Consider the following 22,337-nt stretch of genomic DNA (forward strand, 5'->3'; position numbering starts at 1 on the left):
GGTGGCTGTCACATGGTACGTGTATGCATTTGTGATTGGCTGATGGCTGTCACATGGTACGTGTATGCATTTGTGATTGGCTGATGGCTGTCACATGGTACAGGGGGAGTGGAAAAATACATAACTTTTAAAATTGTCAGAAATAAAATCTACTACTCATTTGAAATTCAGACTAAGTGCTATTGCATTGTCTTGTTATCTTGCGTTTGTTGATTATGCAAATCTACTGTGTTGACGGTAGAATTTGGGGATTTTGCTTTCTTCTAAACAAAATATCTATGGCCATTGATGGGTTAATATGGGAGGGACCGGTCTACAGTTTGCATTAAAAATTTGTAACTTCACAGTACTCAACAATGTAATGTTATGTTATTTTACATCACAAAAGCAAAACATGACAAGGCAGTCAGTAAAACATTCCTCCTTTTTCATATCTCCCCTAATTTGCACATTACATCCCCCTTCCTAGCATACAATTCCCCCACCCCCTTTTCTGTCATACTTTCATTTTCCTCTCCAGTATCTACAGATTGAGCACTTTCCTAACTCAAGGGTTATCTTTTAGTTCACTATAAGTCCTTTTTACTTTTGCTAAAATCAGCAGATTTTCTTACAGACTGGCTTCAGCTGTGCACAAAAGGTCTGTGTGGAGTTTGTTGCTGCAGTGTCCGATAATTGTAATTATTCTGTACCTAGTAACAAGCTGTGTGCAGACAGTCATTAATAATTCATCAGTTCATTTGTCTATTTCTCCTGATGCTTTTACACATTTACTAGACCCTTTTATTTCTTTGTCTATATCTACAGCTTGTGTCTTTCTCCCAATTTCTGTTCGCCCATTTCTCAACTTCTTAAACCACTTGCAAACAGGCAGGTAAACAGCAACAGAGAAACTTACATATAGCAGAAACTAATTATAGGAGTTTCAGGAGACTTTAATACAAACACACACTTTCATGCAAGTACCTAAATGCACAGATATCTTGTGCACTTAAAGTTAGCCTAGAGCCAAAATTCTACCTCCAGAAGAATGTCGGAAACATCATGCACCAGCAATGTGAGTGTGCCCACACGGATGTACTTAACACTCCAGGAGAAATTCAAGAGAAATATGGTAGCCAGGTGGTGAACAACTTGTACCATAAAATCCTATGAAAAGAAATATAGATGTCATCAATATCACTAGTAGCTTAAAGGTCTTGTTTATATCCAAGTCTACGTAACTGAAGATATAAGTTATTTTCATGAATTTAAAATTTTATGTTGCAGCGTTTCAGAAATATTAACTTAAAACATTGGAAGAGAGACCAAAGCATACAATCAATTTTACTTAAAGGGCCACTCAGGCCAAATTAAACTAAACTGATTCAGATAAAGCATACCATTTTAAAAAAAAAACTTTCTAATTTACTTCCATTAAAAAAAAAGTGCAGTCTTTTTATATTTACACTTTTTGAGTCACCAGCTCCTACTGAGCATGTGCAAGAATTCACAAAAACAGAATTTATGCTTACCTGATAAATTACTTTCTCCAACGGTGGGTCCGGTCCACGGCGTCATCCTTACTTGTGGGATATTCTCTTCCCCAACAGGAAATGACAAAGAGTCCCAGCAAAGCTGGTCACAAGATCCCTCCTAGGCTCCGCCCACCCCAGTCATTCGACCGACGGACAGGAGGAAATATATATAGGAGAAACCATATGATACCGTGGTGACTGTAGTTAGAGAAAATAATTAATCAGACCTGATTAAAAAACCAGGGCGGGCCGTGGACCGGACACACCGTTGGAGAAAGTAATTTATCAGGTAAGCATAAATTCTGTTTTCTCCAACATTGGTGTGTCCGGTCCACGGCGTCATCCTTACTTGTGGGAACCAATACCAAAGCTTTAGGACACGGATGAAGGGAGGGAGCAAATCAGGTCACCTAAACGGAAGGCACCACAGCTTGCAAAACCTTTCTCCCAAAAATAGCCTCCGAAGAAGCAAAAGTATCAAATTTGTAAAATTTGGCAAAAGTGTGCAGTGAAGACCAAGTCGCTGCCTTACATATCTGGTCAACAGAAGCCTCGTTCTTGAAGGCCCATGTGGAAGCCACAGCCCTAGTGGAGTGAGCTGTGATTCTTTCAGGAGGCTGCCGTCCGGCAGTCTCATAAGCCAAACGGATAATGCTTTTAAGCCAAAAGGAAAGAGAGGTAGAAGTCGCTTTTTGACCTCTCCTTTTACCAGAATAAACAACAAACAAGGAAGATGTTTGTCTGAAATCTTTAGTAGCCTCTAAATAGAACTTTAGAGCACGGACAACGTCCAAATTGTGTAACAAACGTTCCTTCTTTGAAACTGGATTCGGACACAAAGAAGGTACAACTATCTCCTGGTTAATATTTTTGTTAGAAACAACTTTAGGAAGAAAACCAGGCTTAGTACACAAAACCACCTTATCTGCATGGAACACCAGATAAGGAGGAGAACACTGCAGAGCAGATAACTCTGAAACAATTCTAGCAGAAGAAATTGCAACCAAAAACAAAACTTTCCAAGATAGTAACTTAATATCTACGGAATGTAAGGGTTCAAACGGAACCCCTTGAAGAACTGAAAGAACTAGATTTAGACTCCAGGGAGGAGTCAAAGGTCTGTAAACAGGCTTGATCCTAAGCAGAGCCTGAACAAATGCTTGAACATCTGGCACAGCTGCCAGTCTTTTGTGTAGTAAGACAGATAAAGCAGAGATCTGTCCCTTTAGAGAACTTGCAGATAAACCTTTCTCCAAACCTTCTTGAAGAAAGGAGAGAATCTTAGGAATTTTTATCTTATTCCATGGGAATCCTTTGGATTCACACCAACAGATATATTTTTTCCATATTTTATGGTAAATTTTTCTAGTTACAGGTTTTCTGGCCTGAACCAGAGTATCTATCACCGAATCTGAAAACCCACGCTTTGATAGAATCAAGCGTTCAATCTCCAAGCCGTCAGTTGGAGGGAGACCAGATTTGGGTGTTCGAATGGACCTTGAACAAGAAGGTCCTGTCTCAAAGGTAGCTTCCATGGTGGAGCCGATGACATATTCACCAGGTCTGCATACCAAGTCCTGCGTGGCCACGCAGGAGCTATCAAGATCACCGAGGCCCTCTCCTGATTGATCCTGGCTACCAGCCTGGGAATGAGAGGAAACGGTGGGAATACGTAAGCTAGGTTGAAAGTCCAAGGTGCTACTAGTGCATCTACTAGAGTCGCCTTGGGATCCCTGGATCTGGACCCGTAGCAAGGAACCTTGAAGTTCTGACGAGACGCCATCAGATCCATGTCTGGAATGCCCCATAATTGAGTTATTTGGGCAAAGATTTCCGGATGGAGTTCCCCCTCCCCCGGATGAAATGTCTGACGACTCAGAAAATCCGCTTCCCAATTTTCCACTCCTGGGATGTGGATCGCAGACAAGTGGCAGGAGTGATCCTCCGCCCATTGAATTATTTTGGTCACTTCTTTCATCGCCAGGGAACTCTTTGTTCCCCCTTGATGATTGATATAAGCAACAGATGTCATGTTGTCTGATTGGAACCTTATGAATTTTGCCTTTGCTAGTTGAGGCCAAGCTCTGAGAGCATTGAATATCGCTCTCAGTTCCAGAATGTTTATCGGGAGAAGAGACTCTTCCCGAGACCATAGACCCTGAGCTTTCAGGGATTCCCAGACCGCACCCCAGCCCACTAGACTGGCGTCGGTCGTGACAATGACCCACTCTGGCCTGCGGAAGCTCATTCCCTGGGACAGATGGTCCAGGGTCAGCCACCAACGGAGTGAATCTCTGGTCTTTTGATCTACTTGAATCATTGGAGACAAGTCTGTATAATCCCCATTCCACTGTTTGAGCATGCACAGTTGTAATGGTCTTAGATGAATTCGTGCAAAAGGAACTATGTCCATTGTTGCAACCATCAATCCTATTACTTCCATGCACTGCGCTATGGAAGGACGAGGAACAGAATGAAGTACTTGACAAGAGCTTATAAGTTTTGATTTTCTGACCTCTGTCAGAAAAATCCTCATTTCTAAGGAATCTATTATTGTTCCCAAGAAGGGAACTCTTGTTGACGGGGACAGAGAACTCTTTTCTTTGTTCACCTTCCATCCGTGAGATGTGAGAAAGGCTAGAACGATGTCCGTATGAGCCTTTGCCTTTGACAGGGACGACGCTTGTATTAGAATGTCGTCCAAGTAAGGTACTACTGCAATGCCCCTTGGTCTTAGAACCGCTAGAAGGGACCCTAGCACCTTTGTGAAACTCCTTGGAGCAGTGGCTAATCCGAATGGAAGAGCCACAAACTGGTAATGTTTGTCCAGAAAAGCGAATCTTAGGAACTGATGATGTTCCTTGTGGATAGGGATATGTAGGTACGCATCCTTTAGATCCACGGTAGTCATAAATTGACCTTCCTGGATGGTGGGTAGAATCGTTTGAATAGTTTCCATTTTGAACGATGGTACCCTGAGAAATTTGTTTAGGATCTTCAAATCCAGAATTGGTCTCAACGTTCCCTCTTTTTTGGGAACTACGAACAGATTGGAATAAAATCCCATTCCTTGTTCCTTTATTGGAACTGGGTGTATCACTCCCATCTTTAACAGGTCTTCTACACAATGTAAGAATGCCTGTCTCTTTATTTGGTTTGAGGATAAGTGAGACTTGTGGAACCTTCCCCTTGGGGGTAGTTCCTTGAATTCCAGGAGATAACCTTGAGAAACTATTTCTAGCGCCCAAGGATCCTGAACATCTCTTGCCCAAGCCTGAGCAAAGAGAGAGAGTCTGCCCCCCACCAGATCCGGTCCCGGATCGGGGGCTACTCCTTCATGCTGTTTTGTTAGCAGTGGCAGGCTTCTTGGCCTGCTTATCCTTGTTCCAGCCTTGCATTGGTTTCCAGGCTGGCTTGGATTGTGAGGCATTACCCTCTTGCTTAGAGGATGCAGAATTAGAGGCTGGTCCATTTCTGCGAAAGGGACGAAAATTAGGCTTATTTTTAGCCTTAAAAGACCTATCCTGTGGAAGGGCGTGGCCCTTTCCCCCAGTGATGTCTGAAATAATCTCTTTCAAATCAGGTCCAAATAAAGTTTTACCTTTGAAAGGAATGTTAAGCAATTTTGTCTTGGATGACACATCCGCTGACCAAGACTTTAGCCAAAGCGCTCTGCGCGCCACGATAGCAAACCCTGAATTTTTCGCCGCTAATTTTGCTAATTGCAAAGCGGCATCTAAAATAAAAGAGTTAGCCAATTTAAGTGCGTGAACTCTGTTCATAACCTCCTCATATGGAGTTTCTCTACTGAGCGACTTTTCTAGTTCCTCGAACCAGAACCACGCTGCTGTAGTGACAGGAACAATGCATGACATTGGTTGTAGAAGGTAGCCTTGCTGTACAAAAATCTTTTTAAGCAAACCCTCCAATTTTTTATCCATAGGATCTTTGAAAGCACAACTATCTTCGATAGGAATAGTAGTGCGTTTGTTTAGAGTAGAAACTGCCCCCTCGACCTTGGGGACTGTCTGCCATAAGTCCTTTCTGGGGTCGACCATAGGAAATAATTTCTTAAATATAGGGGGAGGAACAAAAGGTATGCCGGGCTTTTCCCACTCTTTATTTACTATGTCCGCCACCCGCTTGGGTATAGGAAAAGCGTCGGGGGGCACCGGAACCTCTAGGAACCTGTCCATCTTGCATAATTTCTCTGGAATGACAAAATTGTCACAATCATCCAGAGTAGATAATACCTCCTTAAGCAGTGCGCGGAGATGTTCTAATTTAAATTTAAATGTCACAACATCAGGTTCAGCTTGATGAGAAATTTTTCCTGAATCTGAGATTTCTCCATCTGACAAAACCTCCCTCATGGCCCCTTCAGATTGGTGTGAGGGTATGACAGAACAATTATCATCAGCATCCTCTTGCTCTTCAGTGTTTAAAACAGAGCAATCGCGCTCTCTCTGATAAGTAGGCATTTTGGATAAAAGATTTGCTATGGAGTTATCCATTACAGCCGTTAATTGTTGCATGGTAATAAGTATTGGCGCACTAGATGTACTAGGGGCCTCCTGCATGGGCAAAACTGGTGTAGACACAGTAGGAGATGATGTAGTATCATGTTTACTCCCCTCATTTGAGGAATCATCTTGGGCAATATCATTATTTGTGGCAGTACTGTCCTTACTTTGTTTGGATGCTATGGCACAATTATCACATAAATTTAAATGGGGAGACACATTGGCTTTCATACATATAGAACATAGCTTATCTGAAGGTACAGACATGTTAAACAGGCTTAAACTTGTCAACAAAGCACAAAAAACGTTTTAAAATAAAACCGTTACTGTCACTTTAAATTTCAAACAGAAAACACTTTATTACTGAATATGTGAAAAAGTATGAAGGAATTGTTCAAAAATTACCAAATTGTCTTAAAGCCTTAAAAGTATTGCACACCAAATTTCAGAGCTTTAACCCTTAAAATAACGGAACCGGAGCCGTTTTTCAATTTAACCCCTATACAGTCCCAGATACAGTCTTTGCTAAGACCCAACCAAGCCCTGAGGGGAATACGATACCAAATGACGCCTTCTAAAAGCTTTTTCAGAGATTCTTAGATCCTTACACATGCATCTGCATGCCCTGCTCTCAAAAAACAACTGCGCATTAATGGCGCGAAAATGAGGCTCAGTCTATGACTAGAAAGGCCCCCTGACTGAAAAAGGTGTCCAATACAGTGCCTGCCGTTTTATAAACGTTCCCCAAGATTATAAATGTCAATTGTTAGCCTAAATTTGAATAATATGCACAAATAAAGCAATCGATTTAGCCCATAAAAATGTCTACCAGTTTTTTAGCCCATAATAAGCCCTTTATTCTGTTTGTTTTTGACTAAGAAAATGGCTTACCGGTCCCCATGAGGGGAAATGACAGCCTTCCAGCATTACACAGTCTTGTTAGAAATATGGCTAGTCATACCTTAAGCAGAAAACTCTGCTAACTGTTTCCCCCAACTGAAGTTACTTCATCTCAACAGTCTTATGTGGAAACCGCAATCGATTTTAGTTACTGTCTGCTAAAATCATCTTCCTCTTACAAACAGAAATCTTCATCCTTTTCTGTTTCAGAGTAAATAGTACATACCAGCACTATTTTAAAATAACAAACACTTGATAGAAGAATAAAAGAATAAAAACTACATTTAAACACCAAAAAAACTCTTAACCATCTCCGTGGAGATGTTGCCTGTGCAACGGCAAAGAGAATGACTGGGGTGGGCGGAGCCTAGGAGGGATCATGTGACCAGCTTTGCTGGGACTCTTTGCCATTTCCTGTTGGGGAAGAGAATATCCCACAAGTAAGGATGACGCCGTGGACCGGACACACCAATGCTGGAGAAATATATGTATATGCATTTGTGATTGGCTGATAGCTGTCACATGGTACAATCTACTGCTCATTTGAAGTTCAGACTAAGTGCTATTGCATTGTCTTTTTATCATGCATTCGTTGATTAAGCAAATCTACTGTATTTACTGGTCCTTTAAGACTATTTTAAAATCTTTGCTCATGTCTCTGCAGCACTTACCAACAAAAGCCTGAAACCCCACATTCAAAAAATAATAACCAAGACAACTTTACCTGAGAATATGAAATATACACTTTTTTTTTTTTTTTTTTTTTTTTTTTTAAATGGTGCTGCAAACCTGAATACCCAGATGAAAACATAATTTATGCTTACCTGATAAATTCCTTTCTTCTGTAGTGTGATCAGTCCACGGGTCATCATTACTTCTGGGATATTACTCCTCCCCAACAGGAAGTGCAAGAGGATTCACCCAGCAGAGCTGCATATAGCTCCTCCCCCCTACGTCACTCCCAGTCATTCGACCAAGGACCAACGAGAAAGGAGAAACCAAGGGTGTAGTGGTGACTGGAGTATAATTTAAAAAATAACTGCCTGCCTTAAAAACAGGGCGGGCCGTGGACTGATCACACTACAGAAGAAAGGAATTTATCAGGTAAGCATAAATTATGTTTTCTTCTGTTAAGTGTGATCAGTCCACGGGTCATCATTACTTCTGGGATACCAATACCAAAGCAAAAGTACACGGATGACGGGAGGGATAGGCAGGCTCTTTATACAGAAGGAACCACTGCCTGAAGAACCTTTCTCCCAAAAATAGCCTCCGAGGAAGCAAAAGTGTCAAATTTGTAAAATTTGGAAAAAGTATGAAGCGAAGACCAAGTTGCAGCCTTGCAAATCTGTTCAACAGAGGCCTCATTCTTGAAGGCCCAAGTGGAAGCCACAGCTCTAGTAGAATGAGCTGTAATCCTTTCAGGAGGCTGCTGTCCAGCAGTCTCATAAGCTAAACGTATTATACTACGAAGCCAAAAGGAAAGAGAGGTAGCAGAAGCCTTTTGACCTCTCCTCTGACCAGAGTACACGACAAACAGAGAAGATGTTTGTCGAAATTCCTTAGTTGCCTGTAAGTAAAATTTTAGGGCACGAACTACGTCCAGATTGTGTAGTAGACGTTCCTTCTTCGAAGAAGGATTTGGGCACAAAGAAGGAACAACAATCTCTTGATTGATATTCCTGTTAGTGACTACTTTAGGTAAGAACCCAGGTTTAGTACGCAGAACTACCTTATCTGAATGAAAAATCAAATAAGGAGAATCACAATGTAAGGCTGATAACTCAGATACTCTTCGAGCCGAGGAAATAGCCATTAAAAATAGAACTTTCCAAGATAACAACTTTATATCAATGGAATGGAGGGGTTCAAACGGAACGCCCTGTAAAACGTTAAGAACAAGGTTTAAACTCCATGGCGGAGCAACAGTCTTAAACACAGGCTTAATCCTCGCCAAAGCCTGACAAAAAGCCTGAACGTCTGGCACTTCTGACAGACGTTTGTGTAACAGAATAGACAGAGCTGAGATCTGTCCCTTTAATGAACTAGCGGATAAACCCTTTTCTAAACCTTCTTGTAGAAAAGACAATATCCTAGGAATCCTAACCTTACTCCAAGAGTAACCTTTGGATTCACACCAATATAGGTATTTACGCCATATCTTATGGTAAATCTTTCTGCTAACAGGCTTCCTAGCCTGTATTAAGGTGTCAATAACTGACTCAGAAAACCCACGTCTTGATAAAATCAAACGTTCAATTTCCAAGCAGTCAGCTTCAGAGAAGTTAGATTTTGATGTTTGAAAGGACCCTGTATCAGGAGATCCTGTTTCAGAGGTAGAGACCAAGGTGGACAGGATGACATGTCCACCAGGTCTGCATACCAAGTCCTGCGTGGCCATGCAGGTGCTATTAGAATCACTGATGCTCTCTCCTGTTTGATTCTGGCAATCAATCGAGGAAGCATCGGAAAGGGTGGAAACACATAAGCCATCCTGAAGTCCCAAGGTGCTGTCAGGGCATCTATTAGGACTGCTCCTGGATCCCAGGATCTGGACCCGTAACGAGGAAGCTTGGCGTTCTGTCGAGACGCCATGAGATCTATCTCTGGTTTGCCCCAACGTCGAAGTATTTGGGCAAAGACCTCCGGATGAAGTTCCCACTCCCCCGGATGAAAAGTCTGACGACTTAAGAAATCCGCCTCCCAGTTCTCCACTCCCGGGATGTGGATTGCTGACAGGTGGCAAGAGTGAGACTCTGCCCAGCGAATTATCTTTGATACTTCCATCATTGCTAGGGAGCTCCTTGTCCCTCCCTGATGGTTGATGTAAGCTACAGTCGTGATGTTGTCCGACTGAAACCTGATGAACCCCCGAGTTGTCAACTGGGGCCAAGCCAGGAGGGCATTGAGAACTGCTCTCAATTCCAGAATGTTTATTGGCAGGAGACTCTCCTCCTGACTCCATTGTCCCTGAGCCTTCAGAGAATTCCAGACGGCACCCCAACCTAGAAGGCTGGCGTCTGTTGTTACAATTGTCCAGTCTGGTCTGCTGAATGGCATCCCCCTGGACAGATGTGGCCGAGAAAGCCACCATAGAAGAGAATTTCTGGTCTCTTGATCCAGATTCAGAGAAGGGGACAAGTCTGAGTAATCCCCATTCCACTGACTTAGCATGCATAGTTGCAGTGGTCTGAGGTGTAAGCGAGCAAAAGGCACTATGTCCATTGCCGCTACCATTAAGCCGATTACCTCCATGCATTGAGCCACTGACGGGTGTTGAATGGAATGAAGGGTGCGGCAAGCACTTTGAAGTCTTGTTAACCTGTCCTCTGTCAGGTAAATCTTCATTTCTACGGAATCTATAAGAGTCCCCAGGAAGGGAACTCTTGTGAGTGGAACGAGTGAACTTTTCTTTTCGTTCACCTTCCATCCATGTGACCTTAGAAAAGCCAGTACTAACTCTGTATGAGACTTGGCAGTTTGAAAGCTTGAAGCTTGTATCAGAATGTCGTCTAGGTAAGGAGCTACCGAAATTCCCCGCGGTCTTAGTACCGCCAGAAGAGCACCTAGAACCTTTGTGAAGATTCTTGGAGCTGTAGCCAATCCGAATGGAAGAGCTACAAACTGGTAATGCCTGTCTAGAAAGGCAAACCTTAGATACCGGTAATGATCTTTGTGAATCGGTATGTGAAGGTAAGCATCCTTTAAATCCACTGTGGTCATGTACTGACCTTCTTGGATCATGGGTAAAATTGTCCGAATAGTCTCCATTTTGAATGATGGAACTCTTAGGAATTTGTTTAGGATCTTTAAATCCAGGATTGGTCTGAAAGTTCCCTCTTTTTTGGGAACCACAAACAGATTTGAGTAAAACCCTTGTCCCTGTTCCGACCGTGGAACTGGATGGATTACTCCCATTAACAATAGTTCTTGTATGCAGCGTAGAAACGCTTCTTTCTTTATTTGGTTTGTTGACAACCTTGACAGATGAAATCTCTCTCTTGGAGGAGAGTATTTGAAGTCCAGAAGGTATCCCTGAGATATTATCTCTAGCGCCCAGGGATCCTGGACATCTCTTGCCCAAGCCTGGGCGAAGAGAGAAAGTCTGCCCCCCACTAGATCCGATCCCGGATCGGGGGCCCTCAATTCATGCTGTTTTAGGGGCAGCAGCAGGTTTCCTGGCCTGCTTGCCCTTGTTCCAGTACTGGTTAGGTCTCCAGCCTTGTCTGTAGCGAGTACCAGATCCTTCTTGTTTTGGAGCAGTGGAAGTTGATGCTGCTCCTGCTTTAAAATTCCGAAAGGAACGAAAATTAGACTGTCTAGCCTTAGGTTTGGCTTTGTCTTGAGGCAGGGCGTGGCCCTTACCTCCTGTAATGTCAGCGATAATTTCTTTCAAACCGGGCCCAAATAAGGTCTGTCCCTTGAAAGGTATATTAAGTAATTTGGACTTAGAAGTTACATCAGCTATCCAGGATTTTAGCCACAGTGCTCTGCGCGCCTGAATGGCGAATCCGGAATTCTTAGCCGTAAGTTTAGTTAAATGTACTACGGCTTCCGAAATGAATGAATTAGCTAGCTTAAGTATTCTAAGCCTGTCCGAAATGTCGTCCAGCGTAGCTGAACTAAGGTTCTCTTCTAGAGACTCAATCCAGAATGCCGCTGCAGCCGTGACCGGCGCAATGCATGCAAGGGGTTGCAAGATAAAACCTTGTTGAACAAACATTTTCTTAAGGTAACCCTCTAACTTTTTATCCATTGGATCTGAAAAGGCACAGCTATCCTCTACCGGGATAGTGGTACGCTTAGCTAAAGTAGAAACTGCTCCCTCCACCTTAGGGACCATTTGCCATAAGTCCCGTGTGGCGGTGTCTATTGGAAACATCTTTCTAAATATCGGAGGGGGTGAGAACGGCACACCGGGTCTATCCCACTCCTTAGTAATAATTTCAGTTAGTCTCTTAGGTATAGGAAAAACGTCAGTACTTGTTGGTACAGCAAAATATTTATCCAACCTACACATTTTCTCTGGTATTGCAACTGTGTTACAATCATTCAGGGCCGCTAACACCTCCCCTAGTAATACACGGAGGTTTTCCAGCTTAAATTTAAAATTTGAAATATCTGAATCCAATCTGTTTGGATCAGAACCGTCAGCCGCAGAATGAAGCTCTCCGTCCTCATGTTCTGCAAGTTGTGACGCAGTATCCGACATGGCCCTAGCATTATCAGCGCACTCTGTTCTCAACCCAGAGTGATCACGCTTGCCTCTTAGTTCTGGTAATTTAGCCAAAACCTCAGTCATAACAGTCGCCATATCTTGTAATGTTATTTGTAATGGCCGCCCAGATGTACTGGGCGCCACCATATCGCGCACCTCCCGAGCGGGAGATGCAGGTACTGTCACGTGAGGCGAGTTAGTCGGCATAACTCTCCCCTCGTTGTTTGGTGGAATTTGTTCAATTTGTACAGATTGACTTTTTTTTAAAGTAGCATCAATACAGTTAGTACATAAATTTCTATTGGGCTCCACTTTGGCGTTGGCACAAATAGTACAGGTCTCATCCTCTGAATCAGACATGTTTAACACACTAGCAAATAAACTTGCAACTTGGAAATATTATTCAAGTAAAACACAATGAAAAAAAAAAACGTACTGTGCTTTAAGAAGCACTGAAAGATATATAACAGTTGAAATCAATAAACTTTGAAAAAACAAAACACAATTTAGCAAAGGTTTGTTCCCATTAGCAAAGAAAAACTAACCCTGATGGCATAAAAAAGTTAAAGAATAAACGTTTTTATCACAGTCAATTATAATCTCACAGCTCTGTTAGATTACTTCCCTCAAACAAGCTTTGAAGACCCCTGAGTTCTGTAGAGATAAACCGGAACATGCAGGAAAAAACAATGAGCTTCTGACTGAAATTTTTGATGCGTAGCAAAAGCGCCAAAAAAAGGTCCCTCCCCCTCACACACAACAGTGAGAGAGATCAGTAAACTGTCATAATTAGATCAAGCAACTGCCAAGTGGAAAAATAGTGCCCAAACATTTTATTCACCCAGTACCTCAGAAAATGAAAACGATTTTACATTCTAGCAAAAACGTTTAACATAAATTAAGAGTTATTAAAAAACCTGTTGCTTTGCAATTAGGCTAAAGTCTTATATACACAGTGTAATTCCAGTGAAGTACCATTCCCCAGAATACTGAAATGTTAAATATACATACATGATATTATGTCGGTATGGCAGGATTTTCTCATCAATTCCATTGTCAGAAAATAAAAACTGCTACATACCTCTTTGCAGATTAAACTGCCCGCTGTCCCCTGATCTGAAGTTTACCTCTCCTCAGATGGCCGAGAAACAGCAATATGATCTTAACAACTCCGGCTAAAATCATAGTAAAAACTCTGGTAGATTCTTCTTCAAACTCCACCAGAGAAGGAATAACACACTCCGGTGCTATTAAAAAATAACAAACTTTTGATTGAAGAGATAAAACTAAATAAAATCACCATAGTCCTCTCACACATCCTATCTAGTCGTTGGGTGCAAGAGAATGACTGGGAGTGACGTAGGGGGGAGGAGCTATATGCAGCTCTGCTGGGTGAATCCTCTTGCACTTCCTGTTGGGGAGGAGTAATATCCCAGAAGTAATGATGACCCGTGGACTGATCACACTTAACAGAAGAAAAAGCAGATTCTAGAGCAGGTCCAGAGAGGCGTTGATGCTCGCAAAGACAGATCATTCAAAGGTTCAGACTCATTTGTGAATCTATAATAAACCTTTATAATGAAATGAGAGATTTCCTTGATCCCATAATGTCAAGTTATTTAGTGATTGAAAAACACTCAAAATTTCAATACACAGTCATAGTCCTATCAATTGTAATATAAAAAAACAAAATGTATGCTTACCTGTTAAATTAATTTATTTATTTATTTCCACAAGATTAGACTCCAGTTCACTAGGAGGAGGCAAAATCACCCTTACATACCACTAACGCTCCAGAGAAATGGACGAACAAGGGGAAAAAAAATGTATGAAAGATTTGTGGCTTCCCCATTTTTAAGAACTGTAAAGCCCCTATAACATCAAGGTTGTGATTAAAGGGACACTCAGGTTAAATTAAATTTTCATGATTCAGATACAGCATGTAATTTTAAACAACTTTCCAATATACTTCCATTAAAAAAAAATGTGCACAGTCTTTTATATTTACAATTTTTGAGTCACCAGATCCTACTGAGCATGTGCAAGAATTCACAGACTATACGTATATGCATTTGTGATTGGCTGATTGCTATCACATGGTACAAGGGGAGTGGAAATATATATAACTTTGAAATTTGTTATAAAAAAATCTACTACTCATTTGAAGTTCAGACTAAATGCTATTGCATTGTCTTGCTATCTTGCATTTGTTGATTATGCAAATCTAATGTGTTGACTGGTCCTTTATGTCATTCCTTAGACTACTTAGGAGCCAGGTATAAAGAAGGAACCACAATATCATGATTGATAGTTTCTGTACTTTGGAACATGCTTCTAGTAAAAAGTTATTACTGGTTTTCAGTGGGATACACATATGCTGTGAGGGCCTGTGCACCAGTATTCAAACACCACACCTCAGAAAGTCAGTAGTAGCTTGCAAGAAACAAACTGAGTATTTACAGACAAACTACACACCACATTTAGTTCTCTGAGCTTGAATTCTGGTGCACAAGCATTTATGTATTTGCGTTGCAGAGGGAATAAAAGGGTTAGATGACTTGAGATTTCTTGTAACCTTAAGGAGGTGTGAATGGGCTATTTTATCCATCAGTTTTAGGAGACCTTATAATTTCTATTTCAAAAAGGAGGTACTTAAAACACGGAAAAAAAAATTGAGAACTTTTTGGTTAAAAAATTGTTTGTGGCAGCGGGGTTTTAAAAAACAAAACAATAAAGCACTGTGGTCACTTGAGAAACTTGGCTAACAATTTGGTTGGAAAGCAAAAAGCCTTTTCGGGAGCAAATTGCTGATAGATTGTAAACAAGGCCAAGGTTAGGACTTCTATTAAGAATTTGACAGGAAAACACCCTGCAGCAGGTGATACTATATTATTTACCTTATCAATGTCTGCTTTGATTAGGAGTAATAAAAGACGCAACAGCTAGTATTCTATAATGTTAAAATTCGGCAAATAATTGCATCCTCCATCAGAACATCATAATAGTTGCAAACAACTTTTCTAATAGACTCATCCTAGTATACACTATTATGCTTTTTAGAAATGCTGTGCAGATTGGATAATTTAGCTAATTTGATTTGTGGTAAAATAAAAGACTCTAGCTCCAAGAAGACACAGGTTTTGACTTACAATAAGTTACATTCTTGGTCAGAAAGCTAAAAACAAAAACGTTGGCATGGGCAGGTAAGTTCCTGCATCGTATGGGTCCATCATCATAAAAAAAAATACTTTGGAGGAGTCTGACCATTAGTATTAAAAAAATGAATTCACAAGTAATCTTGTGAAATAAGATATCTAAAAAAGGATGGGAGTAGAAACAAATTCTGTAAATTTTAAAATTGTTTGGTTTAAGAGCAGTAAACATGCTCAAGGGAAGTACAACAGTATCACTATGTAAACATAGCCAGCATCAACGATTTGGTGATACATAAAAAAAACTTTAACCCCTTAGTGACCACAGCACTTTTCACATTTCTGCAGTGTTTGTGTTTAGCTGCAATTTTCCCTCTTACTCATTTACTGTACCCACACATATTATATACCGATTTGCTCGCCATTAAATGGACTTTCTAAAGATACCTTTTTTTCTCATCATATCTTAATTTACTATAATTTTTTTTTTATAAAATATGATGAAAAAAAATGGGGGAAAAAACACTTTTTCTAACTTTCACCCCCAAAATCTGTTGCACATCTACAACAACCAAAAAATACCCATGCTAAATAGTTTCTAAATGTTGTCCTGAGTTTACCCAATATTTACATGTTCTTTGCTTTTTTTGCAAGTTATAGGGCAATAAGTACTTTTGCTAGTTCCAAACCATTTCCCCCCCCCAAATTAGTGATAGTTACATTGGAACACTGATATCTGTCAGGAATCCCTGAATATCCCTTGACATGTATATATATTTTTTTAGAAGACAACCCAAAGTAGTGATCTAGGCCCATTTTGGTATATTTCATGCCAACATTTCACCGCCAAATGCAATCAAATAAAATAATAATAAATAATAAAATTGTTCACTTTTTCACGAACTTTAGGTTTCTCACTGAAATTACAGTATTTACAAACAGCTTGTGCAATTATGGCACAAATGGTTGTAAATGCTTCTCTGGGGTCCCCTTTGTTAAAAAATAGCAGACATATATGGCTTTGGCATTGCTTTTTGGTAATTAGAAGGCCACTAAATGCAGCTGCGTACCACACTTGTATTATGATAAGCAGTGAAGGGTTAAATTAGGTACCTTGTAGGGTTCATTTTAGCTTTAGTGTAGAGATCAGCCTCCCACCTGACATCTCACCCCCTGATCCCTCACTGACCCCCCTCAAACAGCTCTCTTCCTCTCCCCAACTCACAATTGTCACCGCCATCTTAAGTACTGGCAGAAAATCTGCCAGTACTAAAATAAAAGGCTTTTTTTTTTCTTCTTTTTTTCAATATCGAGGCATCACTGCAATATCCTGAAAGCAGCTGGAAGCGATCACGATCGCTTCCAGCGCTTCAAACCCCAGAGGACGTGTCAGGCACGTCCTTGGTCATTAACTGACACTTTTTGTAGGACGTGCCTGACATGTCCTTGGTCGTTAAGGGGTTAAAGGGACATAAAACCCATTTTTTTGCTTTCATGACTTAGAAAGAGCATGCAATTTTAAACAACTTTCTAATTTACTTCTATTATATAATTTGTTTCATTCTCTTAATATTCTTTGTTGAAAATCATATCTAGATAGGCTCAGTAGCTGCAGATTGGTTGCTGCACACAGATGCCTCGTGTGATTGGCTCACCGATGTGCATTGCTATTTCTTCAACAAACTATATCTAAAGAATAAAGCAAATTAAATAATAGAAATAAAATGGAATGTGGTTTAAAATTGTATTCTTCATGTGAATCATGAAATCAAATTTTGGGGTTTAATGTCCCTTTAAAGTTGCTGAAAACATTTTAGAAAGCAGGTGGTTAGCACCACTTAATTTATCTGCTAGTGTGGCACTCGCCATCCAGATCCAGGGTAACTTCACTCACTTGTATTAATCACCAATTACAGTTGTGCTCATAAGTTTATATACCCTGGCAGAATTTATGATTTCTTGGCCATTTTTCAGAGAATATGAATGATAACACAAAAACTTTTCTTTCACTCATAGTTGGTGTTTGGCTGAAGCCATTTATTATCAATCAACTGTGTTTACTCTTTTTAAATCATAATGACAACAGAAACTACCCAAATGACCCTGATCAAAAGTTTACATACCCTGGTGATTTTGGCCTGATAACATGCACACAAGTTGACACAAAGTGGTTTGAATGGCTATTAAAGGTAACCATCCTCACCTGTGATCTATTTGCTTGTAATTAGTGTGTGTGTATAAAAGGTCAATGAGTTTCTGGACTCCTGACAGACCCTTGAATCTTTCATCCAGTGCTGCACTGACCTTTCTGGATTCTGAGTCATGGGTTAAGCAAAAGAATTGTCAAAGGATCTGCGGGAAAAGGTAGTTGAACTGTATAATACAGGAAAGAAATATAAAAAGATATCCAAGGAATTGAGAATGCAAATCAGCAGTGTTCAAACTCTAATCAAGAAGTGGAAAATGAGGGGTTCTGTTGAAACCAAACCACGGTCAGGTAGAATAACTAAAATTTCAACCACAACTGCCAGGAAAATTGTTCGGGATGCAAAGAAAAACCCACAAATAACTTCAGCTGAAATACAGGACTCTCTGAAAACATGTGGTGTGGCTGTTTCAAGAGGCACTTGAAGAAAGATGGGCTGCATGGTCGAGTCGCAACATGAATGCAGTATGTTATCAAAAAATACTTGAGGAAAATTTTCATTCATCAGCCCGGAAGCTGCGCATGAGACGTACTTGGACATTCCAACATGACAATGATCCTAAACACAAAGCCAAGTCGACCTGTCATTGGCTACAACAGAATAAAGTGAAGGTTCTGAAGTGGCCATCTCAGTCTCCTGACCAAAATATCATTGAGCCACACTGGGGAGATCTCAAACGTGCAGTTCATGCAAGACAGCCCAAGAATTTACAGGAACTGGAGGCTTTTTGCCAGGAAGAATGGGCAGCTTTACCATCTGAGAAGATAAAGAGACTCATCCACAAATACCACAAAAGACTTCAAGCTGTCATTGATGTTAAAGGGGGCCATACACGGTATTAAGAACTGGGGTAGTTTCTGTTGTCATTATGATTTAACGAGAGTAAACACAGTAGATTGATAACAAATGGCTTCAGCCAAACACTAACCATGAGTGAAAGAAACAGAAGTTTTTGTGTTATAATTCATATTCTCTGAAAAATGGCCAAGAAATCATAAATTCTGCCAGGGTATGTAAACTTATGAGCACAACTGTAATTGGTGATTAATACAAGTGAGTGAAGTTACCCTGGATGGCGAGTGCCACACTAGCAGATAAATTAAGCTCCAATGGACTGATATACTATCTTCCTTGTTTGCATAGAAGAATCGTTGGCTATATTATATGTGCCATGGATACCAATAGCCCTTCAATAAAAGTGGAACAAATCTCTTGCTTTCTAAATGTTTTTTACACAAACTTTATGTATCACCATATGGTTATTACTGGGAATGTTTACATAGTGAGGGGATTGTATTGCTTTTGAGCATCTTAAACAGGAGTTTCTCTTTCTCAGTTTTTTTTTTTTTTTTAAATAAGGTTAATCTAGAGCATTGTTTCTCAACCGTGGTCCTCAAGTACCCCCAACAGGCCAGGTTTTCAATATAGCTGGGCAGTAACCCCACGGTTACTAACCTGCTCTTACCCATTAGCTGATTATTTCACCTGTTCACTGGTTCAGCTATAATGAAAACCTGGCCTGTTAGGGCTACTTGAGGACCGCAGTGGAGAAACAATGATCTAGAACACTGGTTTTAAAACCTGTCCTCAGGCCTCCCTAACAGGCCAGATTTTCAGGATCACCTTGGATTTGAGCAGGCAAAATAACCATGTTTACTTATCAGCTGATTATTTCACATTTGCTCAGTTCAGATATTCTCAAAATCTGGCCTATTAGGGACACGAGGTTAACAGATAAATAAGCCTACACATTCTCAATATTATATCTATATTATTAACACCTTACATATTACAAGAATACTATAATTCCAGATGAGCATAGATTGGTGTGTGTACCATCTGATCGATCTTGTTGATAAAAAGGATTTACTTTGTTATTAATTTATGCTCATACATGTGTTGGAAGCGCATATAAATAGAGGCTATGTCACTACTATTGACATGCGCCTCCTATACCTTCTGACTAAGTTTCCTTGGTGGCAGAGGAAATGCGTTAAGGAAAACAGGAAGTTTGTCCGCTGAGAGAAGAAATAGCAACCAAAAACAAATCTTTCCAAGATAACAACTTAATATCAATGGAATGCATGGGTTCAAACGGAACCCCTTGAAGAACTCAAACAACTAAATTCAAACTCCAGGGAGGAGTAATTGGTCTAAAGACAGGCTTAATTCTGGTTAGAGCCTGACAAAAAGACTGAACATCTGGAAAATCTGCCAAACGTTTGTGAAGCAAAATTGACAAGGCAGAAATCTGTCCCTTTAAGGAACTCGCTGATAACTCTTTCTCCAATCTTTCTTGGAGAAAAGACAGAATCTTGGGAATCCTAACTGTACTCCATGAGTAGCCCTTGGATTCACACCAATAAAGATATTTACGCCATATCTTATGATAGGATTTTTCTAGTGACACGCTTACGTGCCTGTATCAAAGTATCAATGACCGAATCTGAGAATCCCCGCTTAGATAAGATCAAGCGTTCAATCTCCAAGCAGTCAGCTGCAGAGAACTGAGATTTGGATGTTGGAAAGGTCCTTGAATGAGAAGGTCCTGTCTCAGAGGAAGTTTCCATGGTGGCAGAGAGGACATGTCCACAAGATCAGCATACCAAGTCCTGCGTGGCCACGCAGGCAAGATCAGGATTACTGAAGCTCTCTCCTGTTTGATCCGAGCAATCACGCGTGGAAGGAGAGGAAACGGTGGAAACACATAAGTTAGGCTGTAACGACCAAGGCACTGCCAAGGCATCTATCAGTTCGGCCTGGGGAGCCCTCGACCTGGATCCGTATCTTGGAAGCTTGGCATTCTGTCAAGATGCCATCAGATCCAATTCCGGCCTGCCCCATTGGAGAATCAGTGAGGCAAACACCTCCAGGTGGAGTTCCCACTCCCCCGGATGAAAAGTCTGTCGACTTATAAAATCCGCTTCCCAGCTTTCTACTCATGGGATGTAGATTGCAGACAGATAACAAGAGTGGGCCTCCGCCAATCGGATTATCTTGGATACTTCTATCATCGCTAAGGAACTCCTCGTTCCCCCCTGATGATTGATATAAGCCACAGTTGTGATATTGTCTGACTGGAATCTGATGAATTTGGCCGAAGCCAACTGAGGCCATGCCTGAAGCGCATTGAGTATTGCTCTCAATTCCAGAAAATTGATTGGAAGAAGTGACTCCGAATGAGTTCATACACCCTGAGCCTTCAGGGAATTGCAAACTGCACCCCAGCCTAGTAGACTGGCGTCCGTTGTCACCATCACCCACGAGGGTCTGCGGAAACACATCCCCTGGGACAGATCTGGCGACAACCACCAAAGAAGAGAGTCTCTGGTCTCTTGATCAAGATTTATCTGAGGAGATAAATTTGCAAAGTCCCCATTCCACTGTCCGAGCATGCACAGCTGCAGTGGTCTGAGATGAAAGCGAGCAAACTGAATGATGTCCATTGCCGCTACCATTAATCCATTTACCTCCATACACTGAGCCACTGATGGCCGAGGAATGGACTGAAGTGCTCGGCAAGTATTTAGAATTTTTAATTTTTTGATCTCCGTCAGAAATATTTTCATGTCTACCGAGTCTATCAGAGTTCCCAAGAAGGGAACCCTTGTCCGTGGAACTAGTAAACTCTTTATTAGGTTCACCTTCCAACCGTGAGTTCTCAGAAAGGACAACACTGTGTCTGTATGAGATTTCGTCAGATGATAAGTCGACGCCTGAATCAAAATATCATCCAGCTAAGGCGTCACTGCTATGCCCCGCGGTCTGAGAACCGCCAGAAGGGACCCTAGAACCTTTGTGAAGATTCTGGGTGCTGTGGCTAACCCGAAGGGAAGAGCCACGAACTGAAAATGTTTGTCCAGGAAGGCAAACCTTAGAAACTGATGATGAGCCTTGTGAATAGGGATATGAAGGTATGCATCCTTCAAGTCCATGGTAGTCATATATTGACCCTCTTGGATCATTGGTAAAATTGTTCGGATAGTCTCCATCTTGAACGATGGAACTCTGAGAAACTTGTTTAGACACTTGAGATCTAAAATGGGTCTGAAAGTTCCCTCTTTTTGGAAACCACAAAAAGATTTGAGTAAAACCCCTGTCCCTTTTTCCAGTCTTGGAACGGGACAAATTACTCCCATAGTAGAGAGGTCTTTTACACAACGTAAGAACGCCTCTCTTTATCTGGTGTACAGACATTCGTGAAAGAAGAAATCTCCCTCTTGGGAGAAAATCCTTGAATTCCAGTTGATACCCATGGGTCACGATTTCCAATGCCCAGGGGTCCTGAACATCTCTTGCCCAAGCCTGGGCAAAGAAAGAAAGTCTGCCCCCTACTAGATCCAGTCCCGGATCGGGGGCCGCCCTTTCATGCTATCTTTGTAGCAGCAGGCTTCTTGGATTGTTAACCTTTGTTCCAAGCCTGGTTGGGTCTCCAGACGGACTTGGACTGAGCAAAATTCCCTTCCTACTTTGTGGAGGAAGAGGAAGCAGAGGGTACTCCTTTAAAATTTCGAAAGGAACAAAAATTATTTTGTTTACCCCTCATCTTAACAGACTTGTCCTGAGGTAGGGCATGACCCTTACCTCCAGTAATGTCAGAAATGATTTCCTTCAACTCAGGCCCGAATAGGGTCTTACCCTTGAAAGGAATAGCTAAGATTTTGATGACACATAAGCAGACCACGATTTTAGCCATAACGCTCTACGCGCTAAAATGGCAAATCCTGCATTTTTCGCCGCCAATTTAGCAATTTGAAAGGCGGCATCTGTAATAAAAGAATTAGCTAGCTTGAGAGCCTTAATTCTATCCAAAATGTCCT

At 41.2% G+C, this 22,337-nt stretch overlaps 1 protein-coding gene across 1 annotated transcript in view; it reads right to left on the reverse strand.

Moving 5' to 3' along the window:
- Positions 1–22,337, reverse strand: part of CERS3 (ceramide synthase 3) — a 324,747-nt gene that overhangs the window by 87,557 nt on the left and 214,853 nt on the right. Inside the window, exon 7 of the mRNA XM_053717603.1 lies at positions 1,021–1,149. Within this exon, the coding sequence (XP_053573578.1) occupies positions 1,021–1,149 (129 nt within the window). The remainder of the gene's footprint in view (positions 1–1,020; positions 1,150–22,337) is intronic.

The sequence above is a fragment of the Bombina bombina genome, chromosome 6 (genome assembly GCF_027579735.1).
Source record: "Bombina bombina isolate aBomBom1 chromosome 6, aBomBom1.pri, whole genome shotgun sequence".
In the NCBI taxonomy this organism is placed as follows: domain Eukaryota; kingdom Metazoa; phylum Chordata; class Amphibia; order Anura; family Bombinatoridae; genus Bombina; species Bombina bombina.